Source organism: Pteronotus mesoamericanus, unplaced genomic scaffold (assembly GCF_021234165.1).
Source record: "Pteronotus mesoamericanus isolate MK-2021 breed Mesoamerican mustached bat unplaced genomic scaffold, CSHL_Meso_final scaffold_507, whole genome shotgun sequence".
Classification (NCBI taxonomy): Eukaryota; Metazoa; Chordata; class Mammalia; order Chiroptera; family Mormoopidae; genus Pteronotus; species Pteronotus mesoamericanus.
In genome coordinates, this window is record NW_026555319.1 from 941,557 (window position 1) to 963,874 (window position 22,318).

General features: G+C 65.5%; 1 protein-coding gene across 1 annotated transcript in view; it reads left to right on the forward strand.

Annotated features, from left to right (window-relative positions):
- The window catches only part of RIMBP2 (RIMS binding protein 2), a 42,511-nt gene that overhangs the window by 9,506 nt on the left and 10,687 nt on the right, over positions 1–22,318 (forward strand). The window contains exons 3-13 of the mRNA XM_054594079.1: positions 1,470–1,520; positions 6,921–7,125; positions 8,531–8,676; positions 8,862–8,938; positions 10,196–10,305; positions 11,457–12,266; positions 13,243–13,394; positions 13,550–13,990; positions 15,498–15,638; positions 18,002–18,160; positions 20,832–21,494. Coding sequence (XP_054450054.1) covers positions 1,470–1,520; positions 6,921–7,125; positions 8,531–8,676; positions 8,862–8,938; positions 10,196–10,305; positions 11,457–12,266; positions 13,243–13,394; positions 13,550–13,990; positions 15,498–15,638; positions 18,002–18,160; positions 20,832–21,494 — 2,955 coding nt within the window. The remainder of the gene's footprint in view (positions 1–1,469; positions 1,521–6,920; positions 7,126–8,530; positions 8,677–8,861; positions 8,939–10,195; positions 10,306–11,456; positions 12,267–13,242; positions 13,395–13,549; positions 13,991–15,497; positions 15,639–18,001; positions 18,161–20,831; positions 21,495–22,318) is intronic.

The window sequence follows — 22,318 nt, forward strand, 5'->3', positions numbered from 1 at the left end:
GCCTGTCACCTGAAGCCGGGTCTGACCCCTTCACCCTCGCTCCTCCCCGACCCCCTCCCCTCCAGCGACCACTGTCCTGTTGTCGGCGCCTATGAGTCTGTTTGCTTGTCTTGTTTGTTGCTTTCAGTTTTGTACCCCACGCAGGAGTGGGATCGCCCGGTGCTTGCCCTCTCCCGCCTGACGTGTCCCGCTCGGCGCGGCAGTCCCAGGGCCCGCCCACGTGCTCGCCGGGGGCAGGGTCCGTCTTTTCTCACGGCTGAGTAGGAGTCCATTGCATGTATGCGCTACATCTTTTTTCCCAGTCGTCCGCCAGAGGACACTTTGGTTGTTTCCGTGTCGGGCACAGTGAATAGCGCGGCAGTGAGCACGGGGAGCCTAGGTATATCTTTACAAATAGGTGTTTTCAAAATTTCAGGTAGGTGCCCAGAAAGAGAGATGACTGGGTCCTAGGGCGTCTCTGCAGAGCGGAGAGCTCGAAACGCAGATCTCAGTTTGACATTGGAACGGCTTTGCTTCTGGTTCCCACGTGGGGGCACCGCTCGGTGGCAGCGTGGCTGCAGCTGCTCCAAACTCTCCTTTGCTCCGGCTCAAGGCCGGCGGGCGAGGGGCCTCCACCTGCCGCAGAATTCGCAGACAGTCCCTTTGCTCTGGTTCTGTTTTCACCCCGCCCATACGCCAGAGCTAGAGTCCAGTCGGCTCTCGTGTCCTCATTCGGGGGAGGGCTGGATGCCTGGCCAAGTCAGGGGCCCTTCCTGGGAAAAGAGGACACAGGTCACAGGCAGCAACACAACCGACACTTCCTGTCCCCACACGGCCAGGACCCGGGGTCCCTGGGGACAAGGGGTAAGCACCCTGCATTTCAGTTTTGTGTGAATTTGCCGTTGGGCCCAGGCAGCAGCCACCCTGAGAACTTCCCTTAGTGCAACCTGTAGAATTTTTTCTTTTGTGGGGCAGACGGTTTTGCTCCAAGCACTTTGAAGAGGGCAGCGCCCTGCGGCGGCCGACCGAGCCGCGGACGGCCCACGGGAGGCTCGGGCACCCTGGTGCCTCCCCGCCAGGGCCTGTGTGGCCCCGCCTGGCCTGCCGCCACCTGGGGGGGCAGGTTCGCGTGCCTGCTTTGTTTCAGACAGTCAGGGACGCCGGGGGGAGGGGCAGGGCTACCTGAGGCTTCGGGAAGCTCATCCTGCTGTTCGGGGCCTGCCGCCCCCAGGGCCACCCGAGTCCCCCCTGCCCGCTCCTTCTGGCAGGTCAGGGTGCACGTCCCCGTTTTCAGAGCCACGCCAGCTGAGACCCACCGCTTCTTGCCCACAGGGAAGGAGAGAGGGCCGGCGTGGGCGCTCAGCATCCGGGCTCATCAAGGGGCAGGAGCCAGCCGCGCCCCCCCCCCACCCCCGCCATTCAGACATTAACCCCTTCTCTTCGCTTGTTCTCCTTTAAACATGTGCTTTTCTCTTTTTATCATCAAAAAGGCTCAGGTTGAAGCTAAGAAGCAGCATGAAGGTGCCGTGCAGCTGCTAGAGGTAAGCAGTCGCGGCCCGTGGGCTCTTTTTCTGGGGCGGCCGAGGCCAGTCCGGGCCGGCTCAGGCCCCGGAGACACACTTGCTCGCGTTCCCGAGCGCCCGGGGGCACGGTCACTGGTGCTGCGCGCGCACCCCCCGTCTCATCAGCTCAAGCAGCCTGTATGACAGGTGCCGTCGCGACTCCCATTGTATATGGGAGGAAGTGAGGCGCAGAGAGGCTAAGCAATTTCCCCCCGGCCACACAGCCAGCCTCAGGGCCGGGGGTCGCAGATGTGTCCTCCTCGCCTCTGCTGGCTCCTCTCAGCTGGGAAGCAGGGAGGATGGGCCTTGCATGGGAAGGGCTTTTCGTTTCCCCGTGGAGGCCCCTCGTGGTGGCAAGATGGCTGCAGCTGCTCCAAACTCTCCTCTACGGAGGCTCCGGGCTACCAGGCAAAAAGCCTGTTCCCCAAGGAGACAGGGTGGGAGGGCCGCTCCTGTGGGCCTCCTGCCCCCACGTGCATTGTGTGGAGTACGTCCGTAGGGGGCAGCAGCGATGCGGAGGGAGCACCTGGCCGCTGGTGTCTGGGAGGCGCCTTCAGCGTTAGAGGGAGGGTGGCCCCAGGTACCAAAGCAGCAGAGGCCCCGGGGCCTGGCCCGGTACTGCACTCAGGGAGCACGGGGAGCCTCAGATCGGGGGCTTGGCAGGGGTGGGGCCCCAAGCCCTCCGGCGCAGGTGTGGGTGCTGTGCCCGTAGCGACTGTCCTCTCCCCCCAGTCCTGGCCCAACGCCAGCCCCCAGAGCAGGCGGACGGTGGCCTGGACGGAGCTCCTGGGGTCGCCCTGGAGGCCTTTGCCAGCTGCACCCTCCAGGCATCACGCCTGGTCATGACGGGCCAGGCCCCCTGCCTGCGGAGAGAGCTGCGGGCGGGCTGCTCTCCCGGCTCCCCGACCCAGAAAGGCTGACAGGGCCCCTCCGGCCACCGCCTCCAGACGCGGGTGCAGCCGCCCTCTAGTGGGTGACCTGGTACAGCCCCCAGGGGAAGAGTGGCCTCTTAAGACCGAACCCGGCATCTCTCAGTTGCCCCCTAGCGCCTGTCTCTCCCGCAGGAACGGGTTCCATCATTATCATCGTATGTATTAAAATTGATTTTTTGAAAGCATCCATTAGCTAATGAATATCCGAGGGTGAGTGTGACGAATGGCAGGCGGGGAGATAGGGGACCGCAGGCCCCTCGGCCCCTCCCTGGCCTGGGCTGCCCACGACTCTTTAATTTGCATCGGCTTCTGGCTGCAAGCATAGCTTCTTGTTTCCAGGAGGCCGCAGCCCAGTGAGGTGATGCTCTGGGTGGGTCTGACCGCCTGCTGAGCTGCTGCTGTCACGGCCGCCCTGGGGCCGCATCCCCCGGGGCTGAGGGCACTGCTTGCCTGCCTGACAGGGGGTGACGGCTGTACTGCGCTTTGGTTTGGAAAATGGACAAGCAATGCGATGTGCTGAGAATTGTGCCTTCTTTTATTCACATGTCTTTCTGTGATTGCGTCTTGTTGCTTCGCCTAGAACACCTTGAAGAGCATGCAGGTACTTCAGGGAAGTGTGTCCCCGCCCCTGTGTGCTTGGTGCCACGTCCCCGTGCATGGAGCAGCTCCCTGGGCCCGCTCAACCCCTCTTCTCCCCAGACCGCAGCTCCCCGAAGCAGCAGAGGGTGGTGGGCTCCCGGGGTGAGGTGGGGGAAAGCTGCCTTCAAAGCCTCCTGAGGGTCAGACTTTTGTCTGGGCCCCGAGACACTCGGCCTGGGCTCTGGCGTGTTGAGCAGGCCCAGAGAGCCTGGTTTCCTGTTTTCTGGCAAGGCTGTGACTTTCAGGCTGGGGGACAGCTCCCTGAATTCAGATGACCCCAGGGAGGCGTCATTGTGAGGGCGGGCCGACCGCATGAGGGAGAGCCGGCTGCGAGCCCAGAGCCGGGCCGGTGGGCCGTCAGAATTCAGGCCTGGGCCGAGCGTCGCACCTGTGCGCCTGTGCCTGTCGCAGGGTCTGTGTGTCTGTGCAGCGACAGGCGGCGAGGGGCTCAGCTCTGTGCCTCACACCTCAGCACAGACCCGAGAGCCGCCTCTGCCACGGGCCGCTGGCCCGGGCTGGCGGCGTGGCCGACTTCAGGCAGAGGCCGGGAAGCGGAGGCGGGGGCGGCAGTGTCTCTGCCATATCTGAACTGCGGGGCCTGTGTGAGCCGCGGCAGGCGTGGTGTTCAGGTGTGACAGGACGTTGGCCACCGGGAGTATCTGAGCCGCGAACAGATAAAGACTTATGCTTTATCGATGTTTTGCACCCTGGATCCCTTGGGAGTTCGCTTTCTCCCAGGAACTAGATGGTGGTCTCTGCCCCCGCCCTGGAGCAGCCTTCTCAGCCGGAACCCCGGCGGCGTCCCTGCTGGGGGCGGGGCGGGGGCGGCGATGCTGTGCCTGCTCCTGCACCGGGGAGTCCGCCGACCCGGGCGAGCCCGGCTCCCCCTTGTGTCCCCCAAGGCCGCCTTTTCTGCCTCGTGGCGCCCCAAGGGCCGCACGGGGCTGCTGGGGGCCCATGCAGACACCTTGTGAAAAACACACCCTGTGCAGAAACACGAAAACTCGAATGATGCAGACCCACCCGCGTGGAAGTCACGGGGCTTCACCTGGGCCGCTTAACGGACGCACGAGCCATCACGACCGAGGCAGATCTGTGTCCCCGCAGTGCTGGGCCCCTGCCGGGCGCAGAGGGCAAGGCGTTGGCGCCGCAGACCCCCTCCCTCCCAGGTTCTGCCCCTGGGGCCTCTGGGGCCTTTCGGGGTCAAGAGCGCCTCGTCCTGTGAAGGCCCCGGGGCTCAGAGCCTGTTCAGTTGACTCTGGGGGGGGTTTCCATGTATGTCATCATCGCGGGCAAGAGCCAGGGCAGAGATGGGTATTTAGGAGGCCGTGAAAGGTGCTCCTTAGTTGGGGGTCACCCTAAAAAAATGTGAGGGGCCTCCGTGTCTCTGGCTGACGATACAGGCAGGGAGCTCTGCTGTGCTCGCGGGGGCTCAGGCTGCGGTGACACCGTGCTGGGGGCAGATGCTCAGCCGGCTGAGAGGGCGGCAGCGCTGTGGCGCCCGGGGCCTGCGCCCACAGCTGCCCTGGGCTCTGGGGCACGCTGCCCTCCTCTGCAGGCCCATGGAGGGCCCACGGAGGTCATCTGACTTGTGTCCAGACCCCCTGATGGGGTGAGGGGCTGGCCCAGCTCCGAGCCTGCAGCCAGAGACCTGGGTCTGACCTGCCACTCGCAGGGTCTGTGGCCTTGGCCCTTGGCCCCCCGGCCCCGCCTCCCTTGCTCTCTGGGGGGCGCGTGCCAGCTTAGCCGTGCGCCTCTCCGCGCGTCAGCAGCAGCGCACGGGGAGCCCTGGCGAGGCCTGGCGCCCGGTGGGGGCGCAGTGAATGGTGGGGGGCACAGCAACGCCGGTTCACGCGGAGAGACAGGCTGCCCCTGGGGCCCTGCTTGCCCAGCGCTCCAGGCTCGGGCTCTGGGGCGACTTTTGCAGCGCCCCGGCCCCTCAGGCCGTCCTGGTGCGGATGCCCTTCACCGGGCCGGAGTCAGAGGAGCAGCGCCAGGTGGAGGGACTGGGGGCGCTCCCCTCGTTTCTGTGGATGCCCACATCCGCGCGGCCAGTCTCTGTGGTTTGCGCCAGCCGCCAGCTGAAGCTCACTGGCCTGACGGCCGCACCGTCTACTCCTGGGCATAGAGCTTCCAAGCAGCCGCCCTCTGCTGGACACTCAGGTCGCCGGTGGGGGCTGGGTGGGTGGGGCCAAGAGAGTGCAGAGACCTGCGGGCTTGGGCTGGCTCCTCGGGGCCTGGCCCCGCCTACCCTCCTGCCCACCGCGGCCCAGCCCTGAACCCTGAAACAACGCTAGCGTTCAAACAAGCCGCCATGGGGTGCAGCAGTGGGCTCTCTGCAGCATTTAGAAGCAGTTTCTTTGTGACTTGGGGCCGCTGAAGACATTCAGCCCCACCACCTGCAGCCGGGCCAGGAGACCGTGGGCCTGGAGGCTCCTGTGGGCAATCTGCCTCTTCTGTTGGAGCCTGAGAAGTTTCCAGGGGGAACACCCACCTGTAAGACATGCTTCGGGGCCCAGTGGGTCCCTTGTTCTCATCTCCTTGTTCTCGTCCCTCAGTCCCCAAGGGACCGAGGTGCTGGAAGCCTAATGATGGTGGGGGGCGAGGTGTGCCCGCGCGTCCCTCAGTCCGAGGGCCTGTCATTGCTGTCCTGCTGTCCCCTGTCCTGCAAGCACACCTATGTTAAGCCAGACATGTGTGGATGCCAGCTTGAGACCCAGTTCTGTTCCAAGCGCTGGGAACAGGGCAGGAAAGAAGCCGGCAAAAATGTCTGCCCTTGTCAGAGACACCAGGCAAGATCAGTAATGCAGCAGCCGACCTCCCTCAATCACGGGCGTGAGGAACATCGACAAGGCGGGACTTCCCCGCGGACAGACAAGGGTGCGATGCCTGCAAAGGAGAGTCCCCCTCCTTGCTGACCCAGCGGAAATCTAGGAGCACCCCCTCTGGGCTGACTCCGAAGCATGGGGGTGCATCCGGGAGCCAGAGAGCAGAGGCTTGGCGCCCGCCGTCTGGCCGCGGGGAAGGCGGCATGCCGTCAGCGAGCCAGTGGACGTGGGGCGAGGAGGGAGAGCAGAGTCCCCGTGTGCCCCCTTGGGGGCGCCCACCCTGCACAAGCAAGCCTCGTTCCTGCACCCGCACCAGGGCAGCATCCGGAGGGGGACGCGGGACGCGGGGGCGGGATGCAGCCGGAGCAGGAGCTGGGGCAGGAACTCGAGGAGACCGGAGGGAGCGGCCGGCCGGGCAGGCGACGTGTTGCTGACCTGTGTCCCTGAGGGAGACACCCATTCCCCGCCCTGGGCGCTCCTGATGTGTCTCCAGGTGCCTGCAAACCGAGCCGCGGTGCCCGAGAAACCCTCCCAACGGCGCTTCCCTCCTGCCTTCTCGGGCGCTGCAGGGGCAGGCGCCCCCAGGAGGAAGGTGGGCTGGGGCGAGTGCCTGCGCTCTCCTAAGTCTGGGCTGTGCCCCTGCCTCTCGCTGCAAATCTCGGCCACGAAGTGCCCGGGCTCCATGCAGAGCCCGGAACAATCCGCGTTGGGCTGGGACCTGAGTGTTTGCAGGATTTCTTGGCACCTGTGGTTCCCACATTCGCCCTGGAAGGGCGCGTGGCCAGCGGCCAGACTGAGTGGGAAGCTTGGCTTTATCAGATGCCGTTCCTGAGGGAGGCGGGAGGCAGCCGTCGCCACACACGGGCATATACCACACACATGCACACGTACGCACTCACACTCAGGCGCGCGCGCACAGACGTCCAGCGCCCTCCGGCGCCCAAGCTGCCCCGCCCTGCTGACCCCTGCGTCTCCCGCAGTGCAAGGTGCGGGAGCTGGAGGACAGGTGCCGGGCACAGAGCGAGCAGTTCAGCCAGCTGTCGCGGGGCCTGGAGGAGTTCCGGCGGCACGCGGGCAAGATTGACCTGCTGGGTGGCAGCTCCGTGGCCTCCTTGGACGTCCCCTTGTCCCCCAGCAAGCCTTTCCCACAGTTCATGAACGGACTGGCCCCCTCCATTGGGTCAGGTGAGTGCCCGGTGCCCCACCCACCTGGGCCAAGGTGGGGAGGGTGGCCAGCGCCCCCCGCCGAGGGCCACGCCTGGCCGGGTCTGGGGGGCAAGTGTGCCAGGACACTTGGCGCCTAATGGGTGTCAGCAAATGTGACCCTGGCAGTGTCCACGCTCGGTGCTGTTCTGAGCCCCGTGGGGGGTCCACGCAACTGGGGAGCCCAGAGCGGGGCCTGAACCAGGAGGCGGGGGCAGGGACCACGCCGTCACTCCCTCCTGCACAGAGTTACCCTGGGACACCTCGCTGGCCCGGACAAGTGACGCTCAGGGACGGTCCTCCTGAGTCGCCCAGATGGGAGGGCCACGCCCTCAGTCTCGGCTGGCTGCGGGGGCCCCGGGGCTTTCAGTCAGCACCGCCCTGCACGTGCCGTGCGCCCAGCACGGCTGTGGGCGCTGGGCACGTGGCAGGGAACGGGGCCCAGCCCGGGCTCCTGGACCTGTCGGCCTCACAGGGCACCCGCGTCGTGTCGGCAGCGGCCGTCAGTCACAGAGAGGCGTCCTGGCTGCTCTCTGAATCCGCTGCCCCGAGGGTCCGTGGCGGGCGGCTGCCGTGGCAGCCCGTGCGGAGCCCCGCGCGTCGCTCCGAACCACTCGGTGACCGCTGACTCGGACTCAGCAAGTCGTTCCCCCAGCGAGACAGTCCCGTGACATGGCAGCCCCCGAGAGCACCGGGGGGGGGGGGGTGGCCGAGGACCCGGCTGCCCCAAGACAGCCCGGCCACAGGGGTGCGCCCGCGTGGCAGGACGGGGGTCCTGCCGCCCTCTGGGTCCCACGAGGACGGGTGCGGGCGGAGAGCTGCTTTGGCCCTTGTCTCTGGTCAAAAGTAGTTTCAGCCACAGACCCAGCCCTTTGGCCCCTTTCGGCTCGCTAGGACCCTTTGGGTCCTAGGTGACCGAGCAGCCCGCCCAGGCTGCTGTGAGCCACGGGCGCTTGTCACCGAGCCTGGGTGCCGCGGGGTCCGCTCAGGGCCCTGCCTCCACGAGCAACTGCCGTCCTCGGATAAGCGCCACCCCCCGCCCCTGCTCTGGTGCTGGGAGGGCTGCGGCTCGCGGAGCCGTGCGTTCTCTCTGCTTTAGGCCGGGGAACGGGGAGCGCTTTGCCCGTGACACCCACGACGTTCTGCCTGACGGGAGGGACTGTCTCACCTCGCCTGCGCAGCCCCATCACCGCCAAACCACGGCTGTGCGGGGGCCCTGCCCGGCAGAGGGCCCACGTGGGGTGCGGGCAGGCGGCACTGACAGTGGGAGATGGCTGGGTCCCCAAGTGCAAACCCTAAGCTCGTGCCAAAGATGGGGTGGGGGGCCAATGGCCAAGCGCTGTGTCATCTCGTCTCTACGTCCCATTGTCTCCACGGTCGGGGGCAGGTCAGGAGAGTGCCTTCAGAAGCCGCACTGCGATCGGGGACTACATCCGGCCCCTCCCACTCGCCGGGGACAAGCCGGAGCCTCTGTCCATCAAGCCCACCTTTCTGTCAAGATCTGGGAGCCCAAGATGCAGATTTGAGTCAGACGTGAGTCCTGTCCTGGGAGAGGGCCCACATGGCTCCGCCCCGGGCCAGAGGCAGCGGTGTTTCCTGGGAACCCACCATCTGGGGCTGCAGAGCCCCATGGGCCTGGGGAAGGGACGTCCCATGTGTCTTCCCTACGAATATGAGATGACGGCTCTGTAACCGAATGTCACCTGTGTCTTTGGCAGATGGACAATGAACGGAATGCCAACCCCTCCAAGCAGAGATATTTGGGGAAGGTGCACCTGTGTGTCGCCCGCTACAGGTGAGGCTGCACCCCGTGGCTCCGGGAGCCTCTGTGAGCGCGGGCTCCGGGGCCAGATGAAGCGATGGGCGTGGGACGCACCATGAGCTGCCGCCGTCCCTTCTCAGGCCCCGAGTGCAGGCTCAGCAAGGCCTCTCTGGACGTGGACATGAGGGACCGAGAGGCTTGGTGGGGTCACACCTGCAGAGGATGGGGATCTGGAGGGCGGAGCCCTGGCCCCAGCCCACCACGTGGTGAGCTCGCAACTTCAGACAAGTCCGCTCTTCTCCCTGGGCTATTAATGTTGGGAGTAGGACTGTCTGCTCAGCGTTGCTCGCTCAGATTTAGTGGCAATCAAATAAAACACGCGGCCTTCACAGTCACATGATTGCGCAGATCATCCCGTCATATCATTCAACAGGGCGACTGGCTGTCACCGCCAACTGTGAGGAATGTCATTTGTATCGTCTTACTGAGGCCCTTTCTGATGTTTCAAATTAATTAACCTTTTAATTAGAAAACCCAAGATTTATGTGACATGTTTTATTTGCAAGTTGAACGTGACTTTAAAAGATGATAATTCCAATATTCTGAGGACTTGAGGATGCGGGCACTTGTACTCTCCTCACGGGGAGGGGAAGGGGAAACGGCGCATCCACTGGTGAGCCCACTTCAGAGGGGCATCCTCAAGACTTCAAAAATGTGCGTGACTTTGACCAAATGAATGTACTTCCAAGGTCTATCTGTAGGAAGAAAGTGTGCAAAGAGATTTATAAGGACATTGATGTAATACTGATTATATTAGCCCGAAGTTAGAAGCAACATCAATGTCCAACACAGGAAGTCAAAGCATGTTCATCTATCCAGTGGGATATTATACACCCGTTAAAAAGGTTATGGGGCGGGGGCAGGAAATAGACTACAAAATAGTGTATGGAACGTGATTATGCCTTTGCAAAATAGTCTCTATGGAAAGATTACAGAGCTAACCGTCTTCTTTGCTTACGGATTTGGAAATCTACAGCTATGGTAGAAGGGACAGGGGTGAGCAGAAATACCAGAATTCTAAGTATGCTGCTCAATGCACGGCTTGGGTTGAGAACTGTCTCTTTGCTTTAAATCTGTGAGGGGAGCTGGCGATGGCTGAGCTTCCGTGCACGGAGAACGGACGCGTCGGTGCCGCGGGCCGGGGGGATGGCGGGCACCGGCCCGGGACCGGCCGGGGCTGTGCTCAGCCTCTGTCGGCGTGTCCCTGAGCGAGGTTTGTTTCTCCGGCAGCTACAATCCCTTTGACGGCCCAAATGAGAACCCAGAGGCCGAGCTGCCGCTCACGGCGGGGAAGTACCTCTATGTCTACGGGGACATGGACGAGGACGGCTTCTATGAAGGTCTGTTGGAGCCTGGCGGTCGGTCGGTGCAGGGGGCCAGTCCCCCCACTGGGCGGGTCTGTCCAGGGCCTGATAGACGGGCTGGGCCCCCGATGACCCTGCCGCCCCGGGTGCTGCTCTCTCCCTCCCACTCTCCACGGCACCAGGTGCCCCCAGGGGATGGGGTTTCCCAGCCGTAGGGTGGGGAGAGTAAGAGCCGCCCCCGGGGAGGCTGAGGGGACGGTGAGGCGAGGGCATCGGCAGAGCGGGGCCTGTGCAGGGGCTCCCAGCTCCAGAACGCCCTCCAGGCACAACGGACCAAGCTGGGCCCCCCCACCCCCGCCGAGGGTCCTGAGCAGAGGCCGCGTGCTCGCTCACCCTGGGGGAATCCCGCGCTGTTCCACGGTCGGTCGCTAGAGCTTCTCATAAGCCCATCCCATGTCCCCCGGGCGGGACGGCCACACTGAGCGCCTCCCAGCCCCCGGGGGCTCTCAGCAGCCCGCCCAGCAAGCCCTCTCCGCAGACTCTGACGTGGGGGAAAGGGTCCCTTCCCAGGGGAGCCAGAAGGTTCAAAGTACTTCTCAGTTCCTGAGCCTCCGCTCCGGCAGGCACTGGGGGCTCCCGGGAAGAGAACGCAGAAGTGAGGCCATTGCACAAAAAGAAAGAGGCCCCCTGCGACCGCCTGTGGCCACCAGTCTTCCTGGGGGGGGGGGGCTTAGCCTGGTGACTGTGGTTGTCCGGGCACGAAATGGACACCCCGGGAACCTCACAGAGCGGCACGCAGCGCTCTGCACGGAAGGCCGCCCCCAGTTCCTGTCCGCGGGGCCGCCGCCCCAAAGCCAGGAGCCCGTTGTTCATGGTTCAGCCTCCAAACCACACAGTTTCCACGTTCCTTCTAGCACACACTGACGGAGTCCCCCGAGTCCCTCTGGGCCTGCTCGGGGCGGTGAGCGGCCGAGGCCCCAGCCGGAGCAGGGAGTGCGTGCGCAGACGCGGGCGGAGGGGCTGGAGGCCTCAGGCGCTGGGGAGAAACCAGAAAGAGTGCGCGGCGCCGGGCGGGGGCCGCCGTGGGCGTCGGGAGTGGGGCCTGGGTCCCCAGGGGCAACGCCCGCGTGGGTCCCTGCCAGCGCCCCCGTGCTGGGCGGCGGGTAACTCTGCCCCACACCCAGCAGGTGAGCTCCTGGACGGGCAGAGGGGTCTGGTGCCCTCCAACTTCGTGGACTTTGTCCAGGACAGCGAGTCCCGCCTAAGTACGCCGGGCACCGAACTGGGTCAGAATTTCATCAACCACTCTGGCCTCGGCCTGGACGGGGAGACCATTCTTGACCTGCACTCCCCGACTCACCTGGACGCGGGCATCACCGACAACGGCGTGGGGACGCTGGACATGAACATCGATGACGTCGGAGAAGACATCGTGCCTTACCCTAGGAAAATCACCCTCATCAAACAACTCGCCAGAAGTGTCATTGTGGGCTGGGAGCCCCCGGCCGTGCCACCGGGGTGGGGCGCCGTGGGCGGCTACACCGTGCTGGCAGACCAGGAGCCGCGCCTGCGCCTCCCGCCCACGGGCAGAACTAAGGCCCTGATCGAGAAGCTGGACGTGGCGGCCCGCACCCACCGTGTGTCCGTGCAGTGCCTGACGAGCAGGGGCAGCTCAGACCCACTGCGGTGCACGCTGCTCGTGGGCAAGGACGTGGCGGTGGCCCCCTCCCAGCTGCGGGTGGATGGCATCACCCAGGTGTCCGCCCGGCTCTCCTGGCTGCCCACCAACAGCAACTACAGCCACGCCATCTTCCTCAATGAGGAGGAGCTGGACGTGGTCCAGGCAGCCAGGTACCAGTACCAGTTCCTCAGCCTCAGGCCCAACACGGCCTACAAGGTCAAGGTCCTGGCCAGGCCCCACCAGGTGCCGTGGCAGCTTCCCCTGGAGCAGAGAGAGAAGAAGGAGGCCTTCGTGGAGTTCTCCACGCTGCCCGCAGGTGGGTCTGTCCTCCCAGGGTCCCTCGGGGATGTGAACAGTGCTGTCACCTGTGCAGAACTTGGGGGCAGGGGCAGAAGGGGGGGAGGAGGAAGCTGCAGGTGGCCAGCATCATCCTGGGAAATCCCCCACCTGCCCTGTGGAGCACTAGGCGTGTGCGCGCGTGAGCTAGAGAGCGAGCGTGGGTTGTGTTGAGGGCGGTGTCTTCAGAAGGGTTCCCCCTCACACTTTTGTGACCAGGGGGCTCATTCTGGCAGAGCGAGACCTTCCCCGGACGGAGCCGCCCTGCCGCCCCACCCCTCCCAGCCCAAGGTCAAGGTGGTAGACTCCGTGTCGGGGGAGGGCCCTTCCTGGCCCATAAGACAGAGCGTCTGTGCAGAGCTGATGCCCAGGTTCAAGAGCTGCCATCGAAATCCCGTCTTCCTCCACTCTCACGAGGCCACGGCCTGGGCGACACGCAGGCCAGGCTTACGTCGTCCTGAGAGAGAGAGAGGTGGAGGGAGAAGGGGACACGGCAGGAGAAGGGGTGTGTGTCCTCTGCCCAGTGCCGGGACCCCCAGCTGCCCTCAAGCTGCCTGGGTCACAGGCGGCTGGGGAGGGCCAGGCCGCTCTGCCCACCAGAGACCAAGGACGGGCCGTGGCTGTGGGGCGCAGCCCGCGGTGCGCCCTCTCCGCCCCGACGCACCTGTCTCTCCTCCGTGCCCGGGGACTGCGTGTCTCTAGTTTAGTTCACTTTTATTAAGGTGAAGCTGACATGCAAGAGCATGTAAGTTCCAGGTGTACAACAGTGTGGTTCCACAGTGACACATCTCACCAAGTGATCGTGGTGACACGTCAGTGACTGTCACCATGCAGAATGTCCCTAGGAGTTTGCACCTCTTACGAGTGACCTTCTTTCCAGGGAGACCAGCCCATCATGGGAGCAACTTGCCTGCCAGGGGCCATGCCATGAGAGTTCCTTTGCCTTCTGTCCCCAGGTCCTCCGGCTCCCCCACAAGATGTCACCGTCCAAGCTGGGGCCACCCCAGCCACCGTGCACGTCGCCTGGAAGCCGCCGGCCCTGACTGCCACCGGGCTGTCCAACGGGGCCAACGTTACGGGCTATGGCGTGTATGCGAAAGGGCAGAGGGTGAGTCGTCCGGGTGGGAGGCCCACGGGGCGGCTGACGCTGCTCCCTGGAGCGTCCTCCCTCCCTGCTCAGCCCCCCGGCACTCGCTCAGGGACGCAAGGCGGGGGGTGGCGCTGGCGGGGCCGGCACGTGTGAGCGGGCTTTCTCTGCGGCAGGTGGCCGAGGTCATCGCCCCCGCGGCGGACAGCACGGCTGTGGAGCTGGTGCGGCTGCGGAGCCTGGAAGCCAAGGGCGTGACCGTGCGGACCCTCTCTGCCCAGGGCGAGTCTGTGGACTCCGCCCTCGCTGCCATCCCCCCTGACCTTCTGGTGCCTCCAGCCCCCCCAAGAACTGCTCCCTCACCGAAGCCATTAGCAAGTGCCGCAGTCCCCGATACCAAAGATGACCGCCCGGGACCCCCTGTCCACGTGGACGAGGCCTGGGAGCAGGGCCGGGCGCCTTCCCACGGGCACATGCTGGAACCCCCCAGCCCGCAGGGGCGGCGGTCCCCCTCGCCCAGCCGCGTCCTCCCGCAGCCTCAGGGGGCCCCTGTGTCCACCTCCGTCGCCAAGGCCATGGCCCGGGAAGCTGCGCAGAGAATGGCCGAGAGCAGCAGGGTAAGGCTGGCTCCCGCCCCGCCCCCGCCCCGCCCCCGCCCCCGCCCGGCCCGCCCCCACCCGGGGTGGAGCGTGGGGACCCTCCGACTCTCCCCTCAGGCTGCTGCTCGGGCGAGATCCTGGGGGCCTCGAAGCGTGTTTTCGCTTTGCGGACATGGGCCCCGACAACCAAAGGTGGGGGCGTCAGCCCGCCAGCGTCCAGGGCGGCCGAGCCCAGCCCCTCTCCAGCTGCGGTGTGTCCCCGGCGTTGGTTTGGGGACCCCTGGTCCGAGCCAGGGCGCCTCCTGGCCCTGCTCACATATGCGTTCTCACTGCGCCTGCGTGCGCACGAGACCTGCACGCAGGCAGACGTGTTGGCGTATGTGCGCAGGTGATAAGACACACGGAAGTGCGTTTGCCTGGCTGAGATGAGGGGTGGCCTGGGCCGTGGGGACCCGGGAGGGAGGCCGCCCTCCCGCGTGGGGCCTGAGGCTGAGCCCCACACGGGCCCTCCCGCGCGGGTCTGCCCGCCTGCTCCCTGGGGCCTGCCGGGTGGTCAGCCCCCGGCACAGGCAGCGGGCCCCCCGGTGCCCAGCCTGCGGGTCTGCTCTCTCCAGGACGGCGTCCCCTGGCAGCACCTCCTCTGAACCCCTGAGAGCCCCAGGGGCTGGAGGCAGGCCAGGGAGCCCCCAGAAGTCAGGCTGAGGGGCAGGTCCTGCCCAGGCCCCGGGCAGGCGGGCGGGAAGGGGAGCCGCTGGGGCAGCCAGTCAGCCTCTTGAACTGCTGCGGGCCGGGCCTTCAGGCGGGGCCTCTGCTTGTCTGGTGTTGGCTGCCGTCACTGAAAAATCAGTGGAAGTCTGGTCGGCGGCCTCTGCCTGGGGAAAACTTCAGAACACATGTTTGCCATGGGCCACACCCTGCTCTGCCAGCTCGCAGGGCAGAAGCCCAGCCGACCACGGTGCTCAGAGCTTTGGCGATACTCTGTGAGCAGGAGGGCCTGGCAGGTGGCACTGCCCCTCCCTACTGGATGGTATCCAAGCACCCCACGGCCCGGAGACGCCACCCAGGACCCCGAGGGTGGCCAGAGGCAGAGCTGGGCCTCGGGACACCTGGGGCCGCTGGCTCCAGGCAGCCCGCCCTTTCAGCAGGTGTGGAGAGAGCACACACCTGAGAGTCATTGTTTAAGAAAACGCTAAGTGATCATGTCAAGAGCCAGGCTTGTCACTGGTATCCACAGGTTACTTCCGGCAAAGGCCGGGCTAGTTCTCGCAAGTGTGGGTGGGAGGGGGAGGGGAGCCAGCGTGGGTCACAGCCCAGGAGGCCTCAGGAACCCTCCCAGGATCCAGTGCGGTTTCTCACCCAGGGCCCTTCAGGCCGAGGCTCTGCCAGGGGGCTGTGGGGCGGGGGAAGGGAAGGATCCCACGCAGAAGGCCTGGGAGCCTGGGCACCCCCTTCTCTCGGTAGCCCTGGGGTCAGGCAGCCTCTCTGCCAGCGCCTCGCTCACCTGCGTCTTTTCTCTCCTTCCAAGTTAGAGAAAAGGAGCGTCTTCCCAGAGAGGAGTGGCCAGTACGCCGACTCCGACGAGGAGGGCGGCTACGAGTCCCCAGGTGTCAGGAGGAGGGGCACGTCGGTGGACGACTTTCTGAAAGGTTCCGAGCTCGGCAAGCCGGTGAGTGCCGGGCACGCCGCCAGCAGGCAGCTCCCGGCATCGCCGTCCCGCACGGGCCTCTGGAGGTCAGGACCGCCCCCTGAGGGCCCCTGAGGAGGACCGGGCGGTGCCAGGCCACGTGACAACCAGCTTAGTGGATCGGGAAAGTTAGATTTAGCGATGCCCGTGCATTGGGACCTCATTTGGGGAGGGTTTCAAAGGCCCGGATGTGAGGCCCCCACGCTGACCACCTGGTGCTGGCCCCGGCCCCTGGACGGTCTTGTGGGCCGGACAACCAGTGGGCTCAGTTTAGGCAAAGCCTGCCGTCTCTCGATTCTGAGTTGGGTGAATGTTTGTGGGGCCTCATGGGAGAGCCAGACACAAAACCGTTGGCGCCCAGTGCTGTGAGTGGCGCAACGTCCAGACGAGGCTCACACGCAACAAACCTGGCCAGTGCGGGTTCGTCTCCAGGTCTGACCAGGCTTCTCCCAATGGGGGTGTCCCTGCGTGGTGCCAAAGGCTGCCAACAGGTTTGGCGGGACAACAGGAGGGTGGGGCCTTGGAGTCCTGAAATCGTGGGGCACCAGAGCATGAAGGCACCCAGCACCCTCAACACACGCTTGCGCCTGCCACAGGGCAGCGCCAGGACCTCGGCAGGCAAGCGGGGGTCACACCGTGGCGTTGCCATTGCCACTGAAGCTGCAGGCAGGTTGCCCAGCTTCTCCAAGCGTCAGTTCCTTTATCTGTAAGATTAAAATCCCATGGGCATTAACTTTCACACAAGAAACAGAATGCCCGACTGACGACGACTAATATAACAAAGACATTGAATTAGCCCACATCGCAGGGGGTCTCAGGGAGGAGGTTGCAAGGTCAGTCCAGCCGCTCAACTGCGTCCAGGCTCTGGGTTCTGAATCTTCCATCCTGTTGGCCTTTCTCTTGGTTACAAAGTGGCTGCCATAACTCCAATAATCATGCCCTCATAGGGATAGCATCCCAAGGCGGAAGGAAGAGACGTGTGAAAGAGGAGGGGCTTTCTCCTTGGCACTTTCCTCTTAACTGGGAGGAAAGTATTTTCCAGAACCTCTGTCAGACTTCTCACTGGGCAGCCAGGGTCACGGGCCTGCCCGCAAGTCACAGGGTTCCTACGGGGGGGCTTGCGGAGGCCACACCTGGCAAGCAACAGAAAACTCGCTCCGTCCCCTGGTTACTGCCAGCTCGGCATTGGGCTTGGATCGCGTGAGACTGTTCGCACGCAGCGAGTGCTTCCCCAGGGCCTTCCAAGACCTCGTTAAAAACAAGCCTGGTCTTTGTCCACTTAAAACCCACTCACTTTTGTGTTGTCTACTTGGGGCCTCATTGGGAGAATCAGGGCCTGAACAGCTCAGAAGCTGAAGCAGCAAACCGCTCCAGCTGAGCACTTTCCAAGCCACCTCTCTCAGGCACGAGGCAGGCAGGACCTTCCGGAACATTCCGTCAGTAGCCTTCCCACTGCCTCTTGCCCCGCCAGGCCATTTTTATCTAGGGCAGTAATGGAAAGTGGGCTGTTCTCCATCAGCGTGTCTCAGGTGCCACTAAACACATCTGTCTGGTCGCCCGCCAGGAAACGGGGGCCTGTCCTCAGTCACCACCACCAAGCAAAACCAGAATGTCACTGTGGGTGTTCGGTGCTCACAGATCTGCGCGTGCCGGGCGTGCATTTTAGCTGTTGCAGTTTTGCTCACCTTCTTTAAGTTCTTGGGTTGTGAGTGAGGGCGTGAGACCACGGCTACCACCGCCACCGGGACACCCTGTCAGGCGCTGGCATCGGAGGCCTCATGTCGCCAAAGACTCTTCACAGGGGGCTTTTCTGTGACCGACCCCTCTGATCCTGTCCCCAGCCTCTTCTCCATGGCACGGCCCCAGCTGGTGCCCCCGACACGCTGGGCACGGGGGGAGCGCAGCCGCACAGGGCTGCTTGCCGGGCTTGCCCCGCATGTGCACGCGCGTGTGTGCGCTGTGTGCTTCCAACCCCACGGCATTATTTAAAGCCTTAAACTCCTGGAGAGGTGCACAGACACCACGCCCCTCCCCTGGCTGGGCCCCAGCCCTCGGCCTCTGGGGGGGCGCCCTCGGGCTCGCACCTTTGCCCAGCCACCCCGGTGGAGATGCTGGTGCCACTGGGAGAGCAACATTTTCCAGCCGCGGTGGCGTCCTGCCGGGAGGCCTGGCCCTCCCTCGGCCCAGCCAGCGGGCGGGGACGGGGTGCCGAGGTCTGTCTCGGCACACAGACTCCCGACATGCCTGTGAGCCCTTGAGCCAGCAGAGAAGGGCAGCACCAGGGACAGCCCCGCGGGGTCACTGGCGTGGAGATGGTGCTCACTGGGACCCCTTCCCGCCCCCAGCCTCACTGTTGCCACGGAGACGAGTACCACACGGAGAGCAGCCGGGGCTCGGACCTCTCGGACATCATGGAGGAGGACGAGGAGGAGCTGAGCTCGGAGATGCAGCTGGAGGGTGGGGGCCGGCGGCGGCCCAGCGGCACGTCGCCCAGCGCCCTCAAGGTCAGTGGCCAGGCGCCGGCTCCCTCTCCTGTCCGTTGCTGGGGCTGCGGGGCCGGCTCTCGAGGGGCCTCGGCCTGCTGCCGGAAGCCCATGGATTTGGACGGGCTTCTTTCTCACCATTGAATTTGCATCCACAAACTCCCTGTCCTCGTTTTTGCTCTGTCCTCTTGGCTGAAAAGCCTGGGTGAAGAGGTTTGGGGGAACCCATTCGGCACCCTCCTGGGGGCACCCAGCCCCGCCCCGGGAATCCAATGGGAAGAAACCAAACAAGGACACCCCCATGCTCCACGCCTAGAAAAGCAGCCACCGGGGGAGTAGGGTCGGCCTGCGTCGGGGCTGGGGATCAGGGCCCGAAACCAGTGCCTGAGCTGGGCCCTGCGGAGGCGGGAAGAACGGCTTCCTGGGGGCAGTGGTATGGGACCCCTCCCCTGCCGGGGGCGGGGCATCCTCAGCAGCCCTCCTGGGTGTGGCTGCCAGCAGAGGGTCTGAGGGGCGGCCATGTTCATGGACTGGGAGCCCAGTCATAGGCTGGCCCTCGTGTGTGTCCCCATCCTTGTCTGGGTCGCTGTCCACCTCTCCGCGGGCTGCACTGGCCCAGGAGTTTATTCGCTGCTCAGGGCCATGTGGGCCCGTCACCCCTGTGCACCCCAGCCCCAGGCTGGGGGTGCAAGGTGGACGCGACCCCGGCCCGCCCCAGCCTCGCGGGGGAGGCAGACAACAGTCCGGGCCGCTGGGGGGACCTCTGCGGGGCTTCGGACGGAAGGGGCTTTGGAGAGGGGGCCTGGGCTGGGGGACGAGGGCCCGCTGTGGCGTTCCTCGGGGGCTGCGTCACGCGCTCTGAGCGGGGGACAGGAGGCAGCGCCCGATCTGCTGCCGGCCCGGTGCCTCCTTGCATAGGCAGACTGACTGATGGTCTCCCTTGAGGGCCGGCCCCCAGGAGCCCGCCAGGTCCCTCTGCGAGCCCTGCATGGCTGCAGCGCTGCTCCTCCCGCGGGCCCCTCGCCCTGCCCCCACCAGCTCTGCACGCCGCCCCGTCCAGCAGGATTCGGGAGCCTTTCTTGACGGAGGAAGGCCCCACGCTGCCCATGAGGGTCCTGTCCAACCTCCCCAGACACGCCGCACTCACCGCTGGGCCGGGCGACGCCCGCCCCGGCTCCCCGCTGCGCACGGCGGTGCTGCTCCTGCAGGTGGGGCGCCTGGGGCAGTAGAGACCTGCCGAGCGGGGAAGTGGAAGCGCGCCTTCTCTCCCGGGGAGGAGGCCCGGAGCGCAGGCCGTGTGGCTGTGACACGCGATGGCCGGGTCCCTCCCTCGCAGGCACAGCCCCCACCCTCTTGGGAGCGGCCAAGCGGGACCGCGCAGCTGGTAGGGAGGGGGGCCAAGGACGGGCCAGCCGGGGGGCTGCTGACAGCTGCAGGGTCGTTTTAGTTTGTCCACGGCGTTCTTACATTTTTAGAAATTAGGAGATGTCTTGGGTTGATCTGGATTTCCAGCTTCTTCTAGAAATTCCAGGACAGGGCTTGGGGCCCAGCGCACTGGGCTTACCAGGGGGCAGCTGAGCCTGTGCCCCGGCTCGACCGGGCCGGCTGCCCGCGCGCCCCTGCCGGCTCCGAGAGGCTCTGGGCCGACGCCCGCGCTCCTCCGCGGCCGTCTTCGCCGCGATGTCCCACAGCTGATGTCCCAGCTGTCCTGTCAGCCAACGGGGGGGCTCTGGCCGGCAGAGGGCACGCCGCCCGCCCGCCCCCGGCACTCCGCAGGCCCGTGGGTATGGCAGACACCACCCCGGTGAACCCGCCACACCCCTCCGCTGGCCAGTGCGGAGGCAGGTAGGGCAGCAGACCATCATGTTCCCACGTGGTGTGTCCCCTGAGCCCCGGGAGCTGGTGGGAGGACAGGCTGGGCGAGCCCGGCCTGGAGGCGCAGCCTTTCCGAAGCAGATCCCCCGGGGCTCCGTCCTCGCGGCACAGGCTGCGGCCGTTGAGCAGTGTGGCGGGGCCGTGCAGCTGCGTCCCCTGGGGGAGCCAGCGCCGGGCCAGGCCCTGGGCCTTCGGTAGCCAGGACGTGGCTCTCCCCCGGGTCTCCAAGTCCAGGGCCCGGCAGTGGGTCGGGCAGACCCCCAGGCCTTCGCAGGCACCGACCGGGCGGACTGTGGGGCAGTCACTGGTCTCAGGGCGAGGGCGGACCCCTCGCGGTGAGGCCCTGGTTTCACACGCAGGCGGGAGGGAGGGTGCCGGCTCGGCGCGAGACAGAGGGCGAGAAGACAGGGGCTCCTGAGGGGCTGGCTCGGCTGCGCCCGGCGCCCGCTGGTGTCTGCCCGGGGACGGCCGCAGCCGGCAGCATCTAGTGCAGACGTCCCTCGCGCTCGGGGCGTGGGGCCCGCGGAGCTAGCTGGCCCCCTTGGTCCACAGACAGCGTCCTGCCTCGGTGCCGCCTGGCGCTCCCAGCCCCCTCCTGCTTCCCGGGTGTAGTGCCCGGTCTGCCCGCCCCCACTGCTCCAGCCCGGCCTGGCTCCCGCTCTGCTCCGCCCATTTCAGAGCCCGGCCAGAGCATGCTGCCCCCGCGCCACCCCGGCCGCATGCTGCCCCCGCCTCTGAGACTAACCCTGTCTGTGTTTTCTTTCCTCCCTCGGCCCCCACGCCCGCTCGCACACCGTCCGCGCACGCACCCCCTTAGGAGCGCCCTAAGCACAGGACCTCTGAAGGGGCTTTCCTGGAGCGGCCCGCGCGCCCCCCGCAGGCCCCGCACAGCAGCAGGCTGTTCAGTATCCCCGAAGTAGTGGAGGAGGACGCGGAGCGCTGTGAGTTCCTGCACAGACAGGGCTTAGGGTGCTCGTCCCGGACCCGGGGGCCCGGGGCCCCGCAGAGCTCCCGGTTTCCTGTGACACCCAGGGGCCCCGCAGCCGGGCCCCACACCGAAGACGTCCTTCTTGAAGACAGAGGCTGTCGGGTCAGCCGCGCGGCCGCCAGGAGCCCGGACAGCGGCCTGGACTGCGGGAGTGAAGAGGAGGACCCGCGGTGGAGCTCCAGACGCCCGGCCGCCCCGCGCAGCCCGGGCCCCGGGCCCTGTCCCTGCAGGAGCCTGAGGCCCCTGCTGGCCCGGCGGCGGACGCTGACCCGGCAGAGCAGCGTCGAAGAGGACTTCGGGGAGCAGGTGGAGCCCGGCACCCTTGTCAGGAGTGATGACGCCCCCCCGAGCCCCGAGAGGCCTGCCCCTAGGACGTCTGGCTGGGACCAGCCCGTGGGCCCTGATGTCTGGAAGAAAAGCCTAAAAGCGCCCCCCAGCAGGGCGACCGCCCAGCACGCACAGGCTCCCCCCCGAGTGGCCGAAGGCCCCGCGGTGTGTGAAGTGAGCCGCCTCGCCGCCGCTTGCCGGAGCGGTCCCTCCGCCTGTCCGGGTGCCGCCCGGGCCTCTCGCTGGCTGGCTGCAGCCTCCCGTGCCGTTTTGAGTTACTGGCCCATCGCTTCCCAATCTTTTCACCACGCTGAAGATTTCTTTATTTTGCTTTTGAATAATGATTCCCCCTGTCCCCAAATCAGCGATGATTATGGCTGCTTTAGTTAAAGGACAACTGAATCTAAATTTTAATTAAGGGTTAGCTGAACTACGATGGACCCAAAGTTTGACAACATCCTTTTTTCGAAATGAACGCAGGGACTGGTTTCTGACTGCTGCTCTCGCAGAAGGCTTTCTGCTAGTGGTTTTTGGGTGGGTGGTGGTGGTTGCGTTTTGGCCTTTACCCATAATCAAGAAAAAGCACAATTATTGCAGAGCCCCATTCTTGCATATGGTTTCCCAAAGTTTTTTCCCCTGCATCCAGTTTTCAGAGTGACTTTCCCATCGTCAGCTCTAGACCCCCGCCCGCCTCGTCGCTCAGGCCTGGCAGTGGGTGTCGGGGCTCCCCCACCTCTGCTGTGTCCCCTTTCAGAGCCCTTGGCCCTGTCATGCCCCACTCGCCAGTGGACACACACAGGTGCGGCCTCAGGTGGGCCAGGCTGGGCTCCCGGCCAGTGCAGTTGGCGATCTGTCCACCAGGGGGCTCTGATCCACACCCCACCACCCCACCAGGCACCTCGGCCTGCTCCCTGGACTCGCCACAGCCGTCCGGACTGTAAGGCCCTCTTATCACGGGAGCTCGGGCTCGAGAGCGTCCTGACCAGGTC